This window comes from Amblyraja radiata, chromosome 5 (assembly GCF_010909765.2).
Source record: "Amblyraja radiata isolate CabotCenter1 chromosome 5, sAmbRad1.1.pri, whole genome shotgun sequence".
In the NCBI taxonomy this organism is placed as follows: Eukaryota; Metazoa; Chordata; class Chondrichthyes; order Rajiformes; family Rajidae; genus Amblyraja; species Amblyraja radiata.
In genome coordinates, this window is record NC_045960.1 from 65,616,006 (window position 1) to 65,633,840 (window position 17,835).

The window sequence follows — 17,835 nt, forward strand, 5'->3', positions numbered from 1 at the left end:
ATTTATCCGCCATAAACTTCATCTGCCATGCATCTGCCCACTCCCCCAACCTGTCCAAGTCACCCTGCATTCTCATAGCATCCTCATATACAGATCATAACTTGCTGAAGATAGACAGTGTTGTCAGGGAAGAGGATTTCACAAAGGCACTTCGGCATTGACCTACCTGTTAAATGGGTTTTCCTATGAGATAAACCTAATAAGGACATATAATATGTTCCAACAGTACAACCAAGGACGGAATCATTTATATTTATTACTTCTTAGTTCATGTTCAATTCAATAGAAGCCATTAGGATCACTCACAAAGTAAAGGTCTTTGATTGAATTGAAAGATACAACATGGAAACATGCCCTTTGGCCCAACGAATCCTTGCCGACCATCATTAACCGGTTCACACTCGTTCTACATGATCCCACTTTCTCGTTCACTCCCAACACACTAGGGGTAATTTACAAGGCTAATTAACCTACAAGCTTGCATGTCTCTGGGATGTGGGAGAAAACCAGAGCACCTGGAGGAAACCCACATGATCACAGGGAGAATGTGCAAACTTCACACAGACAACACCTGAGGCCAGAATCGAACCTGTGTCTTTGGCGCTGTGAAGCAGCAGCTGCACCACTATGCTGACTGCTGCACGTATTTCAGCCTTCTACCATGGTTCTCAAGGTATGTCTTGGTATGGGCATCCGTTTGCTGAGATGACAAAAGCATCTGTATCTTGTTACCCAGGTGGACCACATGACATGAGCAAAAGGATTCACATTTCTCCATTGCAACATCCCCAACAGCGCCGGTGATGGCTTTTACTGCAATGTGAAGCTTTCTTGTTTGCAGATGAGCACGTGAGCAGCAGCGTTTTCCTTGTTCAAAATTCACATCCTAGATGCGTAACACGTGACTTTTTCTTTAATGATTGACTAAACAAAAACATGGGACATTTTTGATACCATTGTTCTCATTTGTGTGTTACTTTTACTTGTTTTATTTTTCCAAAAGGATACATCTACAGCACCGGGCCGCTACTGATGGGGGTACAATGTAACGCTGACAAGGAGCACATACACCCAGGGCGACTTTGAACGAACTGATTGGAATAAACAGGCGCTTCCAACCTGCTGCAGTTTCATCAATCTCTGCAACCGAACCAACCGACAACTACACTTCCCGGTGTTCAACGGGGTCTCGGTGACGGCTGATTCGGGGCGGATCAGACATGATGTCACCCCGGTGAATTGGTGCTGGCTGGGTTGCAACCATCGTCCCCAGCATTGGGCGTCCTCCTCCTCCTCTGGTCGACAGGCTCAGCATCTGCACAGTGAGCAGTGCACCCTGCCAGCTGTTTTGTGTGCAGCCCAATGGCTGCAATCACACGAGTCCCATCATCTGAATGAAGAGGAAAAAAAGGCGTTGTCAGCTGCAAATGGGTGAAAATTGCCACCGCGGAGCCTCTGATTCCCCGTTTCCATGCCCTGCAGACTATCACAGTGCAATGCACCGCTTGCTCGGCTCAGGTTTGTACGTTGCTGGCGCGGAGTGAATGCATTGCTTTGCTTGCTGCTCCGAGTAATGATGCGTAACGTGTGCATTGCTTTATTGCAGACACAATACATACAACGAGTTGTTATGCCTGCATGCTTGATCTACATTAAGACGCCTGCAATTTGAACAAACAAGGTCACCGATTGCAAAATATATATATCAACAAAAAGAAAATGTCTAAAGCCAAGGTTTGCGAATCGGTGAAGGTGGTTGTCAGATGCCGCCCGATGAATGGGAAAGAAGAGGCGGCTGCTTGCGAGCAGATCGTGGTTATGGATGTGAAATTGGGACAGGTGTCTCTTCGCAACCCCAGAGTACCATCCAGCGAGATGCCCAAGATCTTCACGTTTGACGCCGTCTATGAGTACAGCTCCAAACAAGGCGACCTGTACGACGAAACAGTCCGCCCTTTGGTAGACTCGGTGTTGCAGGGCTTCAACGGGACAGTTTTCGCTTATGGGCAGACAGGGACAGGGAAAACATACACCATGCAGGGGATCTGGGCCGACCAAGAGAAAAGAGGAATCATTCCCAATGCGTTCGAGCAAATCTTCACCCTTATATCGCGATCCCAGGACCAGCAATATCTAGTGAGGGCTTCCTATCTGGAAATCTACCAGGAGGAGATCCGAGACCTTCTGAGCAAGGACCAGAACAAAAAACTGGAGTTGAAAGAAAAACCAGAAACCGGCGTTTATATCAAAGGTAAGCGAATTTATCTGTTTCTTCAAAGTTGCGCATAAAATAAGAATTCATTTTATTCATTGCAAAATTAACAAATAAAATGTGCACAATTAGGATTTGGTGGAACTTGCTTCTGGTGACGATGCGTTATGGAGACCAGCGATTCTGTTTGTTTTCTTCAGAGATAATAGAAACATAGAAAATAGGTACAGAAGGAGGCCATTCGGCCCTTCGAGCCAGCACCGCCATTCATTGTGATCATGGCTGATCATCCACAATCAGTAACCCGTGTTTGCCTTCTCCCCATTTCCCTTGATTCCACTAGCCCCTAGAGCTCCATCGAACTCAATTTTAAATTCATCCAGTGAATTGGCCTCTATTGCTTCTGAGGCAGAGAATTCCACAAATTCACAACTCTCTGGGTGAAAAAGTTTTTTTCTCATCTCAGTTTTAAATGGCCTCCCCTTTATTCTTAGATTGTGGCCCCTGGTTCTGGACTGCAACTAGCTTGTCCAGTCCTTTTATAGTTTTATATGTTCCAAGAAGATTGCCTCTCATCCTTCTAAATTCCAGTGAATACAAGCCCTGTCTTTCCAATCTATGGCAATCCTACCATCTCGGGGATTAACCTATTGAACCAATGCTGTGCACTGCCTCATAGCAAGGATGTCCTTCCAGAAATTAGGAGATCAAAACTGCACACAATACTCCAGATGTGGTCTCACCAGAGCCCTATACAACTGCAGAAGGTCCTCTTTACTCCTATACTCAAATCCTCTCGTTATGAAAGCAAACGTGCCATTAGCTTTCTTCACTGCCTGCTGTACCTGCATGTTTACTTTCAGTGACTGGTGTACAAGGGCTCATTGCACTTCCATCTTTCCTAATCTGACACCATTGAGAAGATAATCTGCCTCCTTGTTCTTGCCGTCAAAGTGGATAACCTCACATTTATCTACATTATACTGCATCTGCCCACCTACTCAACCTGTCCAAGTCACCCAGCAACATCCTAGCTTCCTCTTCGCAGTTCACACTGCCACCCAGTTTTGTGCCATCTGCAAATTTGCTAGTGTTACTTCTAATTCCATCATCTAAATCATTAATATACATTGTAAATAGTTGCGACCCAGCACCAAGCCTTGCGGCACTCCACTCGCCACTGCCTGCCGTTCTGACAGGAAACTGCTTATTCCTACTCTTTGTTTCCTGTTTGCCAACCTATTCTCTACCCTACCCCCAATACCATATGCTCTAATTTTGCCCACCAATCTCCTGTGACCTTATCAACGGCTTTTTGAAAGTCCAGATACACTACATCCACTGGCTCTCCTTTATCCATTTTCGCTACCTCCAATGGGATCCTACCACTGGCCACATCTTCCCATCTCCTCCCCTTTCTGCTTTCCGCAGAGACCGTTCCCTCCGTAACTCTCTGGCCAATTTGTTCCTTCCTACCCAAACCAACCTATCACCGGGTACTTTCCCATGCAACCGCAGGAAATGCTACACTTGTCGCTTTACCTCCCCCCTCGACTCCATCCAAGGACCCAATCAGTCTTTCCAGGTGAGGCAGAGATTCCCCTGCACCTCCTCCAACCTCATCTATTGCATCCGCTGCTCTAGATGTCAACTTCTCTACATCGGCGAGACCAAGCGCAGGCTTGGCGATCGCTTCGCACAACACCTCCGCTCAGTTCGTACTAACCAACCAACCTGATCTCCTGGTTGCTCAGCACTTCAATGCCTCCCATTCCCAATCTAACCTCTCTGTCCTGGGGCTCCTCCATTGCCAGAGTGAGGCCCAGCGCAAATTGGAGGAACAGCACCTCATATTTTGCTTAGATAGTTTACATCCCAGCGGTATGAACATTGACTTCTCGAATTTTAGATAATCCTTGCCTTCTCCATCCTTCCCCTCCCCCTTCCCAGCTCTCCCACAAAGCCTACTGTCTCCGCTTCTTCCTTTATTTTTACCTACCCCGACATCAGTCTGTAGAAGGAACTTGACCCGAAACGTTGCCTATTCCTTCTATCCATGGATGCTGCCTCACCCACTGAGTTACTCCAGTATTTTTTGTCTACCCAATCTTCACTGTAAATACTTTTGAGTTCGGATAAGGGCTAAAATATTTCAGATTTTCAGCAATATTTTTATGTAACTTGTATCCATTCTAAATGACAGAACCAGCTGAGAAAAGTCATAATCAATAAAGTTATGACTACCTTAAGTTTAAAAAGAGGCTGAACAAAAATGTATAACCACCTTGTAATGTTCTTACATACTTGATAATAAATTCTTTGTAACTGTATTAGCTTTTAAAATGTGAACAGATTTTAGATGATGAAAAGTGGTTGTTTCTCAAACCTCCAAGTTCTGTAACTTCATTGATGATTAGGTCTAGGTACTGTAGTTATTTATGCATATTCACTATTTATTTACATATTTTGTTGGAGTGCTTCTTCTGAAAGTACATTGTTCGACATCAGGCAGGACTCGGCATCCATACAAATATCAACACAACAAATTCATTGGGAAAATACGTCGATAGTTTGGGAAACATTTTTGGTTCAGTCCCATGCATGTTTTGGATAATTTCATTTATGTATCATAGATTGGTTTGATTATATTGAAAAAGATGATTCTTTAGCAGGAGGAATCCTCATTACTTCTCCTTTATTCATTCAGTTGTAAAAAGTTATACTATTGCAACATAGTTCAACAGTGTCAGATACATGAACTATCGTTTAAATTTACAGGGTTTTAACAGAGGATGGTGGTATTTAATATTTTTTTGTAAAAGACACAAAGTGCTGAAACAACTCCAGGATCCTTGGAGAACATGGAGAGGTGACATTTCGGGTTGGGACCCTTCTTTAGAAGTGAAGATGAGTCTGAAGAAGGGTCCTGACCTGAAGCGTCACCTATTCATGTTCTCCTGGGATGCTGCCTGATCTGCTGAGTTACTCCAGTACGTTGTGCCTTTTTTTTGGAAGCTGGCATCTGCAGTTCCTTGTTTCTACATTTAATATAATGTGATGTTTTCATTCTTAATTGGCAGATCTGTCATCCTTCGTAACTAAGAATGTCAAGGAAATAGAACACGTAATGAATGTTGGAAACCAGTCCAGAGCAGTTGCAGCCACAAACATGAATGAGTACAGTTCAAGATCTCATGCCATTTTTGTTGTTACTGTTGAATGCAGTGAGCTTGGCTTGGATGGTGAGAATCACATCAGAGTAGGCAAGTTGAACCTGGTTGATCTTGCTGGCAGTGAGCGTCAGAGCAAAACTGGAGTCCAAGGAGAGCGTCTGAAAGAGGCTGCTAAAATTAACCTTTCTCTTTCTGCTTTGGGTAATGTAATATCTGCTTTAGTAGATGGCAAGAGCACTCATATTCCCTACAGAGACTCAAAGCTGACCCGCCTGTTAGAAGACTCCTTGGGTGGTAATGCTAAGACAATTATGGTGGCCACTCTCGGCCCAGCGTCCAGCAATTATGAAGAGAGCTTAACAACCTTGAGGTATGCCAACAGGGCCAAGAATATTAAAAACAAGCCAAGGATTAATGAAGATCCCAAAGATGCATTGTTGAGAGAATTTCAAGAAGAAATTGCAAGATTGAAGGCACAATTGGAGAGAAAAGGGATGCTGGGTAAGAAAAGAAGAAAAAGCCAAAGGAAAATCATCCTGGAAGGGGTAGAATTCATAGATGAAGTTGAGGAGGCTGAAGACAACATAGAAAAGGACATGGCAAATTACCTAAAAGAACAAAAAGAGACATTGGAGAAGGAAAAATTAGCAATCCAAGATGATCATAATTTAGTGGCAGAAGAGAAGCAGAAATTATTAGAAGAGAAGGGAAAGATGATGGAAGATCTGCGGAAGGAGCAAGAAGCGACGGAGCATCTTGCAGCCAAGTTTAAGGTAGGGATTTTGGCATTGCAATTCTCAAAGTTATTGGATCTTTGAATGGGGAGAAGCTTTGTTAACATAGAATAATATAGCAGTTCTGGTAAAATGCATGGATGACCCTATTGCTTGGAGTGTTTGCCTTTTGACTTGTTGTTCTTAAAGTTACCTCTGGTGTCTAATGTAGGAACTATTTCCAATGAGTTGTGCATGGATTGGAAGTGAAATTAAACTAGTTCACTACAATGTGCAATACAGAAGATGCACTGTTTGTATATCAGCAGTGCAACATTGCTAATGATATTCCCATGATCCATTAGTGATACTATTCTGGGTGTAATCCTTCTGAGATGCAACAATAGATCACCAGTAAATGCAAAAACTACAATGGCTGCACATTCACCCAGTCAATCTTTTGTTGAACTTGTTTTCCAGAGATCACAGTCACAGCCACAGAGTTATTTCTCCACTGCAAAATTATTTTGGTGGACTGATGTATATTTTTAATTTAGATTTATATGTGAGTGAGATGTTTCTAGGATTGGTATGGACCAAATTGTATTTCATTACTTCCAGCAAGGTGTAATGGGATATACTGATTGTACAGCACTTCTGGAACAATTTGAATGACATGTGTTTGAAATCGACAAAGCTGTATCATGTCTTTCATAGCTTTACCTGTTAGTGTTAGCCTCTCTCACATTGGGAATGCAGTCTTAAGTAGGGTCATATTTTAACAAGATACAGCAACCATGCATTTTGTACCAGTCTTCAGCATTATAATACAACTGTGCTTTTTAAGGATGTACAATTTTTTGACGAATAAACTGTTGGAACTTAATGGTTTACTTTTCATAAATGTTAGATCTTAATAGCCCTGTCCCACGGTACAAGTTCATTCCAAGAGCTCTCCCAAGTTTAAAAAAAAAAATCAAACTCGTGGTAAGCACGGAGAATAAACGTAGAGGGTCTCTTAGTGACTCATAACGTTAACGGCAGGTACTCTGGAAGACTCGCTAACGGCAGGTACTCTGGAAGACTCGCTAACGGCAGGTAAGCACGGGAAGACTCATGAAGATTTTTCAACATGTTGGAAAAATGTCCACGAGAGCCCCGAGTACCGACGAGTGGCCATTACCGTAAATCTCCGAGTTCGAATCAGGACAAACTCGGGAGAGCTCTTGGAATGAACTCGTACTGTGGGACAGGGCTTTTAGTATCACATCATGGTCACACCTTTACAGTTATTTCCTTCAAAAAATATCTCATTAAGTGTCCGTCCTCCAAATATTTACTTCCAAAATTGTAGAAAAGCAAAAAAAAAAAATATTCTTAACAACAGTATGCCAGATCTGTTCATGCCAGAGAATCTGCAAAATCTGAAGAACTGTTTTGACTTGGATGGCAGCATGAACAGGAAGCTTCAGCTGGAAAACAGCTATCTCCCCAATGAATAGGTTTTGGTCCAGGCATGCCCTTACCCTCAAGCTTCTTAAATCTTTCAATTACTGATTTTGTACTGCAAAACTTAGAAAATGTTATTGCTCCAGTCAAAGCAAATAATTTATATACAAATAAAACTATTCTTGCTTTCAGCTTGATCCATGACTTGCGTATTTTGAATTTCCAAGTTTTAAATTATGTATTTCACATAAATATTAGTTGGAGTGTACAGGATACTATGGAAAATGAAACTCATTATGTGTGAGAAGAGCATCTGCTTCATGCATAAATAAGAATGTTATGCAGCTAATTCTACTGTAAAGCTAGATCTCAGTACCTCAACACTTTCCACTGACGTTTGGTAAGCCATAAACCTGTGACAGCATACAAAAATACATGGCATTCAAGGAAAGCAACTGATTGTGATATAAGACAATCTATTCTAATGACTGTTCTAATGCATTATATATAGGGAAAATAGAAGGAATGACTAAGAAATGTGAGGCGGTAAATATATAAATACTGTATAATGGTTAAGTATTTAAAACATTGACAAACACACAGTTAGAAACTTTCCAGGGCGACACGGTGGTGCAGCTTTGCTGCGTAAGGGGCTGTCCCACTGCGGCGACCTAATCTGTGAGTTCAGAAGAGTTTGCCCTCGACTCAAACTCGCAGCATGGCCGACACGAGGTCCAAGGAGGTCATGTGAGGTCATTGGAACTCTCCTTCATGCTCGAGGGAAGTTCCCGAATGCTCGCGGCCTCAGCTAGGTCGCGTTAAATTTCTCAGCATGTTGAAAAGTTTTGCGCGAGTAAAATTTGGTCGGCATGGTTCTTTTTGACTCGTAGTGCAGTGGAGTAGGGTCGCTATTTAGTTACAGGCAGTCGAGGGCAGCCATAGGCAATCTCCTTCGCTGACCGGGCATTTTGATTGGCTCATTGGAGTTTTCAGAACGAAGGAAAACCGACCGGTAGGTAAAATGCCCGCTAAACTTTATTATACTTCTTAAAAGTGTCTCCACTACTTCTCTCTCCCTCCCCTTCTCTCCCCCCCCCCCTCCCCCCCTCCCCCCCCCCCTTCTCTCCCCCCCCTTCTCTCCCCCCCCTTCTCTCCCCCCCCCTTCTCTCCCCCCCCTTCTCTCCCCCCCCTTCTCTCCCCCCCCTTCTCTCCCCCCCCTTCTCTCCCCCCACTTCTCTCCCCCCACTTCTCTCCCCCCCCTTCTCTCCCCCCCCCTTCTCTCCCCCCCCTTCTCTCCCCCCCTTCTCTCCCCCCCTTCTCTCCCCCCCTTCTCTCCCCCCCTTCTCTCCCCCCCTTCTCTCCCCCCCCTTCTCTCCCCCCCCTTCTCTCCCCCCCCTTCTCTCCCCCCCCTTCTCTCCCCCCCCCTTCTCTCCCCCCCCTTCTCTCCCCCCCCTTCTCTCCCCCCCCTTCTCTCCCCCCTCTTCTCTCCCCCCCCTTCTCTCCCCCCCCTTCTCTCCCCCCCCTTCTCGTCCCCCCCCTTCTCTCCCCCCCTTCTCTCCCCCCCCTTCTCTCCCCCCCCTTCTCTCCCCCCCCCTTCTCTCCCCCCCCTTCTCTCCCCCCCCTTCTCTCCCCCCCTTCTCTCCCCCCCCTTCTCTCCCCCCCCTTCTCACCCCCCCCTTCTCACCCCCCCCTGCTCTCCCCCCCCTGTCTCTCACCCCCCTTCTCTCCCCCCCCTTCTCTCCCCCCCCTCTCTCCCCCCCCCGTTGCTCTCCCCCCCCTTCTCTCCCCCCCCGTCTCTCCCCCCCGTTCTCTCCACCCCCCTGTCTCGTCCCCCCCTTCTCTCCCCCCCTTCTCTCATCACCACCCCTTCTCTCTCCCCCCCCTCCTCTCTTCTCTCTCCACCCCTTCTCTCTCCCCCCTTCTCTCTCCCCCCCTTCTCGCTCGCCCCCCGCCTTCTCTCTCCCCCCCTTCTCTCCTCCCCCCTTCTCTCTCCTCCACTCCCCCCTTCTCTCTCCACCCCTTCGCTCTCCCCCCCTATCCTCTCTCCCCCCTTCTCTCTCCACCCCTTCTCTCTCCCCCCCTTCTCTCTCCCCCCTTCTCTCTCCCCCCCCTTCTCTCTCCCCCCCTTCTCTCGTCCCCCCGCCCCCCCCCTTCTCTCTCCCCCCCTTCTCTCTCCCCCCCCTTCTCTCTCTCCCCCCCCTTCTCTCTCCCCCCCACTTATCTCTCCCCCCCTTCTCTCTCCCCCCCTTCTCTCTCCCCCCCTTCTCTCTCTCCCCCCTTCTCTCTCTCCCCCCTTCTATCCCTCTCCCCCCCTTCTCTCCCCCTCCCCCCTTCTCTCCCTCCCCCCCTTCTCTCTCCCCCCCCCTTCTCTCTCCCTCCCCCCTTCTCTCTCCCTCCCCCCTTCTCTCTCTCCCCCCCCCCCCCCCCCCCCCCCTCTCTTCCTCCCCCCCCCCTTCTCTCCCCCCCTGGGTTTCATTTAATATATTGACAAAGGGACTTCAGATTACAAGTTTGTGAAGTTGCTTATGATTTTCCCTTCAGGGCTTTCTGAGACACAAACCATTCTCGAACCGAGAGTATGAAGATGTCCCTTTTACTACCGTCCCTGGGATGTACAAGATGAGTGATTTAGTGTGATTCATATCCTGAATCACACACAAAATGTGGGAATACACCCAGCATTCATTTCACATGTTGCACAGAAATGATATTTGCAATGGATTACAATGATTGTAATTGACAGGCCACCCTACTACATTAAGTTTATATTCTTCAATCCTTGAGTGTGCACAAATGGGTCTTTCTTTTAATGGTCAAATGTTAGCACTGGTACATGCTGCAGGGACGAACCGGGAGCCTCGGCTTTTTACAATTTATATAAATGACTTGGCAAAAGGCATCAAAAGTAAGTATGCCATGACACCATTATTGGGAGAAAAGAAAATTGTGAAAAGGGCAAAATAATGAAAAAGCCAATGAAGTATAAGCGGGGAAAATGTGAAATTGTTCATTTTGACAAAAAAAAACAAAGAAGCATGTTATCTAAACAGTGCAAGATTGAAACATTCTTAAACACAGAGAGATCTGGGGGGCCTAATGCAGGGACCACAGATGATTTCTATGCAGGACTAACAAGGAATTAAGAAAACTTACGAAATGTTATCATCATGAAGGGAATTGAATTTAAAAGTAGAAAGGTTATGGTTCTGATCTGCAAGGAATTAGTGAAACCTTACCTGGAGTACAGGGTGGATCTTCTTATTTAAGGAGGGAAGCAGTTTGCAGAAGGTTACTCGACTGATATTTGGATGGGTGGGTTGTCACAGAATCACAGAGTAGTATAGCATGAAAACAGGCCCTTTGGCCCATCGAGTCTATGCCGAAGATGAAGCACACATTTATACTAATTCCATATTCTCCCCACACTCCTATCAAACACCCCCCTCCACTGATTCGAGAAAATGTATCGTTGTCAATTAACCTATTCACCTGTGCATCTGGTGGAAAAACATGCTGTTTCATGGAAATTGTGTATACTCTGCACAGACAGAGGTCAGGAATGAACCTGGATCACTGGAGCTGTGAGATAACAGCTCTTTCAGCTGCACCATTGTGCCATCTGTTTGTCTTTATGAAAAAAGACAGGTAGGTTAGGCTTGCATCCACTGAAGTTTTTTGATGTTTTGGTGTTTTTGCTTCCAGCTGTGTGAATCTCATTGGCATCTTCTTGATACCCTCCTGCATTGAGAAGCAGGGCATTCCAATCTGGAGAAAGTGTTCAAATGCAGTTGGATCAATGATTTGTTGAGGTCAATACAATAAAAAAATAATACAATGCAAGAGGATTTAAGCCCATTGAGTGTGTGCCTCTTCTTTTGATATAGCAGTTCAGTTAGATCTATTCCCTTAATCGTTCCCTGAAGAACTCCAAGCCTTTTCAAGTGTTTATCCGGATTTATTTTTGGAAGTTATTATTGCATGTACATCCATCAATGTTTCTGACAATCCATCAGTGCATTCCAGATAACAACAACCTACTCAGCATTTATTTTTACTGTGCTGCTTGAGGTTCTTTTGCCAGTTGTTTTAAATCTGCAATAAAAACTGAACATACTAGAAACATTCAGTAAATAAAGCAGCATCGGTGGAAAGAAAAACCGAGTTAATGTTTCAGGCCAGAGACGTTGCATCAGTTTTAAGTAACATAGAAGGTGGGAGACGGGAGAAAAGAACAAAAGGATTATCTTTGACAATGTGAGATAATTGTTTCAGCTTAAATCTGTATCATTTGTTACCTGCTTCTGCACTGAATGTCACTATTTATAGCATCGGTAGTAACCTGTTGTCCTTTCCCTTTAAAAATATTCATACCCCTAGATTCTATTGATCTTTCCCATTTAAAATTTTGCAATTCACATATTGGGCTCCCCTGCCTATTCATCGTGTCTCAGATTTAAATTTCATCCCTTTTCCATTAATGAATTTGTTTGCCTCCCTCAGCAAGGAAGCTTATGAATGAAGGCAGTTATTTCATCTCTCTAGAATAATCAATTTTACAATTTTAACCAATTTTAACAAATAATTACCTATTTTTGAAGTTTTTATTTCCAGCACTATACTGAGAATGCAATTCTGGTTTTCACATAAATAAGAAATTCTTAACCAAATAAATCACTTTCTGCAAGTTTGAAATTAATTTATTTACTTTCACTATTTGCATAGGTGAAATTGAAACAGTTTTCCATTTGGTTTTCTTTCTTTGGTCTACCTTTGTAAAATACCTTTTTAGGGTTTCATTTCTAAGCATAACATCATGGCACTGCAACGTTTCTGAAATACTAATTCATTGATGCAAAGTATCAACATTGTGGCTCTCCTCTGCACTGCCTGACCAAGTTGAGTGCACTTTCCTTGCATCCAGGAAACGGTGCTAAAGGTTCAGTTGTTTAATGCTGCTTTATTTAAATTGTACTCATGGAGTGCATATGTAGGTAGTTTTGATGACTGAAGAATTTATTTTGCTGAGAATCATTAAAATGGATTTCCAATCTGTAAATATTGGCAGGTTTTCTCTGGAGAAGGAGATAAATGAAGAAGAAAGTTGGCATTTTGTGCAGGATTCATCAGCAGACTGGATTGAGATACAGAGCTTTGAAAAAAATAGCTAGGATAAGATAGACCAACTAGCTTCCTGATGTGTTGTGACTCATCTATTCTTGTTATTCCACAAGATGATGCTGTAAAGCAGCAGCACATCGGAGGAAATTGAAATCGCAACTTATAACTGTCGGAAGAGATTCTGGAAAATTGAAAAGGTTTTGTGAGGGTGAAAGCACATTTAAGGGACAATAATTTGAAGAGAATTTGGAAGTGAAAAGATAGGCCCTGCTGGAGAACCGAAAGAGCTCCAGAAGGCTGCTAACGCTAAGGACTGGAAATATGTTGTCTGATGGAGGAATCAAATCAAGTCAAGTCACTTTTATTTCTAGAGCACATTTAAAAAACAACAAATCTCGTTGACCAAAGTGCTTTACATTGGTGGAGGTACTAACGTTATACAACTTTAGTTCATAGATTCAAGTACATACATAAATACATACATATAGCCCTCCCTCAGAGGACGTCAAGAAAGGCTTGAGAGTAAGATGTGTTTTAAGTCTCAACTTAAAAGAGTCGATGGAGGGGGCAGTTCTGATGGGAAGAGGGATGCTGTTCCACAATCTAGGAGCTGCAACCACAAAGGCTCGGTCACCCCTGAGCTTATGCATAGACCGCGGGATGTTCAGTAATGCCATCGGCCGATCTGAAGGACCTGGAGGTGGTGTGGTGGGTAAGCAGACTTTTGATGTAGGTGGGGGTGGGGGTGGGGTGGGGGTGGGGGGGGTGGGGGTGGGGGTGGGGGTGGGGGGGACAAAGGATTCGTGAGGGCATAGGCTTAAGGTGAGAGGGAAGAGATTTAAAAAGGACCTTGGGGGCAACTTTTTCATTCAGGATAGTGTACATCTGGAACGAGTTATAGACAATAGACAATAGGTGCAGGAGTAGGCCATTCGGCCCTTCGAGCCAGCACCACCATTCAATGTGATCATGGCTGATCATCCCCAATCAGTACCCCGTTCCTGCCTTCTCCCCATATACTCTGACTCCGCTATTTTTAAGAGCCCTATCTAGCTCTCTCTTGAAAGCATCCAGAGAACCTGCCTCCACCGCCCTCTGAGGCAGAGAATTCCACAGACTCACCACTCCCTGTGAGAAAAAGTGTTTCCTCGTCTCTGTTCTAAATGGCTTACTCCTTATTCTTAAACTGTGGCCCCTAGTTCTGGACTCCCCCAACATCGGGAACATGTTTCCTGCCTCTAGCATGTCCAAACCCTTAACAATCTTATATGTTTCAATGAGATAACCTCTCATCCTTCTAAACTCCAGAGTGTACAAACCCAGCTGCTCCATTCTCTCAGCATATGACAGTCCCGCCATCCCGGGAATTAACCTTGTAAACCTACGCTGCACTCCCTCAATAGCAAGAATGTCCTTCCTCAAATTAGGGGACCACAACTGTACACAATACTCCAGGTGTGGTCTCACTAGGGTTCTTTACAACTGCAGAAGGACCTCTTTGCTCCTATAGTCGATTCCTCTTGTTATAAAGGCCAACATGCCATTCGCTTTCTTCACTGCCTGCTGTACCTGCATGCTTACTTTCATAGACTGATGTACAAGGATCCCCAGGTCCCGTTGTATTTCCTCTTTTCCCAACTTGGCACCATTTAGATAGTAATCTGCCTTCCTGTTTTCGTCTCCAAAGAGTTGCTAGTGGAAGCTATTGAAGTAGATAATTACAACTTTCAAAAGACATTTGGACAGATATATCGATAGCAAGGACTCGGAGGGATATGACCAAATGCAGGCAATTGGAATTAGCCAAGAATGCCGAAATGGTTGTCATGGGCAAGTTGGGCAGAAGGGCCTGTTTCCATGCACTTTGGCATTTCCATGCATATAGGCTTACTGAGTGTTTGACTGCCTTACAACAGTATCATTAGTTCATATAATCAATTCAAGAACATTTTGGAAAATTTATCTGTGACAAAAATTATATATTAGGAAATTGCAGTGCCTTTTGGTTGAAATGTGGGTAATGAATGTGAAGAGTATATTTCAAATAAGTAGGAGCAGGAATGTGTTCTGACCAGAAGCACATGACAAATGTCCAGAAGTATCTCCAAAATTGGCCACTTCGTCTGCCCTATTTTGCAGTTAACAAAACCAGGAACATTCTTGAATAGCTCAAATAAATGAAGTGATATTTCACAGTTGAAACCATCGTGAAGTCTATTCAGCTCAGAACTGCAAATGAAATTACTTAATATTTTTTTCCAAAGTAATCGAGCATTCATGTGAGCTTGTTGTCATGTTTATGAGGCAACAAAACAACTAAAGTAAGATTGGGGGAATAAAACAAAATTTTCTAAATTTCCTTTGAGCGTTATGGAACTGGCTGTTCTTTTGCACTTTGTATTCAAGAGCCTGTTATGTTTGCAGGATTCAATCTTACTGCAGATTCCTAATTTTCTCCATTAATACTTTGCTGGTTTGCTCCTCACTATGGTTTAATTGCCTGCCTTGTACTTCAGGATGTTTAAATATTCTGCTTTGGGCTATTGGGAGGTTTTAATAGACTGACTGGAGAATTGCTGAGTGAGTTTTATGTTCACAAACCATGATATAATAAGGCTGTGGTTATGGGTGGTGCTAAATCAGCGTAAGATCAGGCAGCATTTTCTGCTTTAAGAAGGAGCTTTTGAGAAAACCTCATTAGAGACCCGAATCATTAAAATGAGGGAGATTTCATCTAAATCTGTCTCATCCATGCTTACTGCAGAGTATTTCCAAGTAATAGATATGCTGTCATCTTGTTTGCCAAGTAAGCTTACTAAAATAGTAACATGTTTCATGAGTATTGAAGCCAGAAGCTCATCCACAGATTTAAAAAAATTACCTTGAATGATGCTGTCACCAGGTCCCACACCAGGCCAACAGTCTCCAGTGTTTGTGCACTTGCTTTGCTACAATGGAGGGCTGCTCATAATTATCCTTCACTGTTGCAAATTGCCTGTTTCACTGCAAATGTATCTCGTCCAGCAGATATTAGCTGCAGCTATTCTGGGAACACCCAGGAACATTGGCATGGTTTTGTTCTCTGTTTGATTGTCAGGCTTTGCTCAATGCTACTACCATTCTGGCTGCTGTGACTTTATCAGAATAATGCTGAAATCAAAATGTGTACATCATTGAATAAGTGGCAGTTAACATCAAGCAAAACATATGTGTTACCATTTCACTCTTTTGGACAGAAAGCTTTGCAATTCATTTGAACGTCCTCAATTGTCCTTTCTGCGCATGAAAACATGACATCACCCATTCCTTCTCTCCAGAGGTGCTGCCTGTCCCGCTGAGTTACTCCAGCGTTTTTGTGTCCATCATATATTCAGGTCTGGCAGACTCTCACGTCAATCACTAAGTTAACTAATTAACTTTCACTCATTCCATCAGAGTGTGATGTCTTCGGCATTGAATTGTTTGTTGGTGTATAATAGTCATAAACTACAGCATTATGTAAGCCAGCTCATTACAGCCCTGGGAAAACACACCTTGTGTTTATCTCTTGCAAGTATAGACACATTCCTTTTTATTGCCCCAGAGCTTGCCTTTCCCCATTTTATGACCCTGGCTCTGAGAATTCCACTGCTAATTTGTTTTATTGTTCTTGAACCACTTTTTGGCTTTCAAGCCACTCGCCTAAGGCAGCACAAACTTGCAGCTGAGTTCACACATTGAAACAAGTGGTTGTGATGTGACTCACCTGATAAAGTTAACCCAGCTTTCCCTTTGTAGTTTCAGTGTTTCCAACTTGGCTTCATGTGCTTTCAGTTTAGCCTTTTCCCTTACTCAACATAGGCAAAAATACATTAAAACTTAACATGTATACTCTGATTAAAAATTCCTAATCCAATAATTACAAAGAAACACAGAAGGTAGATAAAAATGCTGGAGAATCTCAGTGGGTTAGGCAGCATTTCTCGAGGATATGGATAGGTAATATTTTGGGTTGGAGATATTCCAACTGAAATTATCAGCAACAGTGAGATAACAACAAGAAACCAGGTCACTCTGAGAATAAAGTTTCACTTGTTTTTTGTTTTCTTTATCTGGAAGGTCGGCATTTATTGCTCGCATCTAATTACTGTAGTTATGTGTAATTACACGTCGTACTGTAATAGCAGGTATTACATCCTGCCCTGATATGAATCTATCCTCAGTGGCCAACCATTGCTATAATGAAAGTTCCCCAAATGGAAACTATCAGTGACCATGAACCTGCTGCTAAAAAAACACACAAAGTACTGGACTAATGCGGCAGGTCAGCATCATCTCTGGACACCATGGATATCAAGTTCAAGTTCAAGTGAGTTTATTGTTCAGGTGTCCCTGATAGGACAATGCAATTCTTGCTTTGCTTCAGCACACAGAACATAGTGGGCATTTACTACAAAACAGATCAGTGTGTCCATATACCATAATATAAATATACACACACATGAATAAATAAACTGATAAAGTGCAAATAACAGATAATGGGTTATTAATAATCAGAGTTTTGTCTGAGCCAGATTTAATAGCCTGGTGGCTTTGGGGAAGTAGCTATTCCTGAACCTGGTTGTTGCAGTCTTCAGGCTCCTGTACCTTTTGTGACTTTTGGGGTGGGAACTCTTGTTCAGATTGATTGTGTAGCTGGAAGAAAGGAAAGGTAGGACAATATATGCTGTGGCAAATATAGGTGGCAGATGTTGGACGGTTTTAATCGGCAAATGGTTGGAAAAAGACCAGAGATGAAAAGGCATATCTTGGGTTGCAAACTATCCAAGCGGAATATGAGGTGCTGATCGTCTCGTTTGCGTGAATCTTGTTGACCATTTTACAGAACACGTGCTCAGTCAGCCAAGGCCTACTGGATTCCCCTGGGCGCTAACTATTTTAAACCCCCTTCCCATTCCCATTCTGATCTCCCTCTCTCTCCTGGATCTCCTCCATTGCCTGATTGAGGCCACATGCAAACTGGAGGAACAGCACTTCATATTCCACTTGGGTAGCTTACAACCCAACGGTATAATCATTGAATTTTCCAATTTTAGATCACTACCAACCCTGCCACCCCCCTGCCTCCTCTTCCCCCCCCCACCCCCCCCCCCCCCCCCCACTCCACCGCATCTCTGTATCCACCTGTCAC

The 17,835-nt window shown here is 43.8% G+C and overlaps 1 protein-coding gene across 2 annotated transcripts in view; it reads left to right on the forward strand.

Moving 5' to 3' along the window:
* Positions 1-1,036: 1,036 nt before the first annotated feature.
* kif3c (kinesin family member 3C) overlaps positions 1,037-17,835 on the forward strand; it is a 131,291-nt gene continuing 114,492 nt past the window's right edge. For both annotated transcript variants that reach the window (XM_033021419.1, XM_033021420.1), the window contains exons 1-3: positions 1,037-1,518; positions 1,607-2,251; positions 5,293-6,158. In XM_033021419.1, the coding sequence (XP_032877310.1) occupies positions 1,720-2,251; positions 5,293-6,158 (1,398 nt within the window). In that variant the 5' untranslated portion in view covers positions 1,037-1,518; positions 1,607-1,719. The remainder of the gene's footprint in view (positions 1,519-1,606; positions 2,252-5,292; positions 6,159-17,835) is intronic.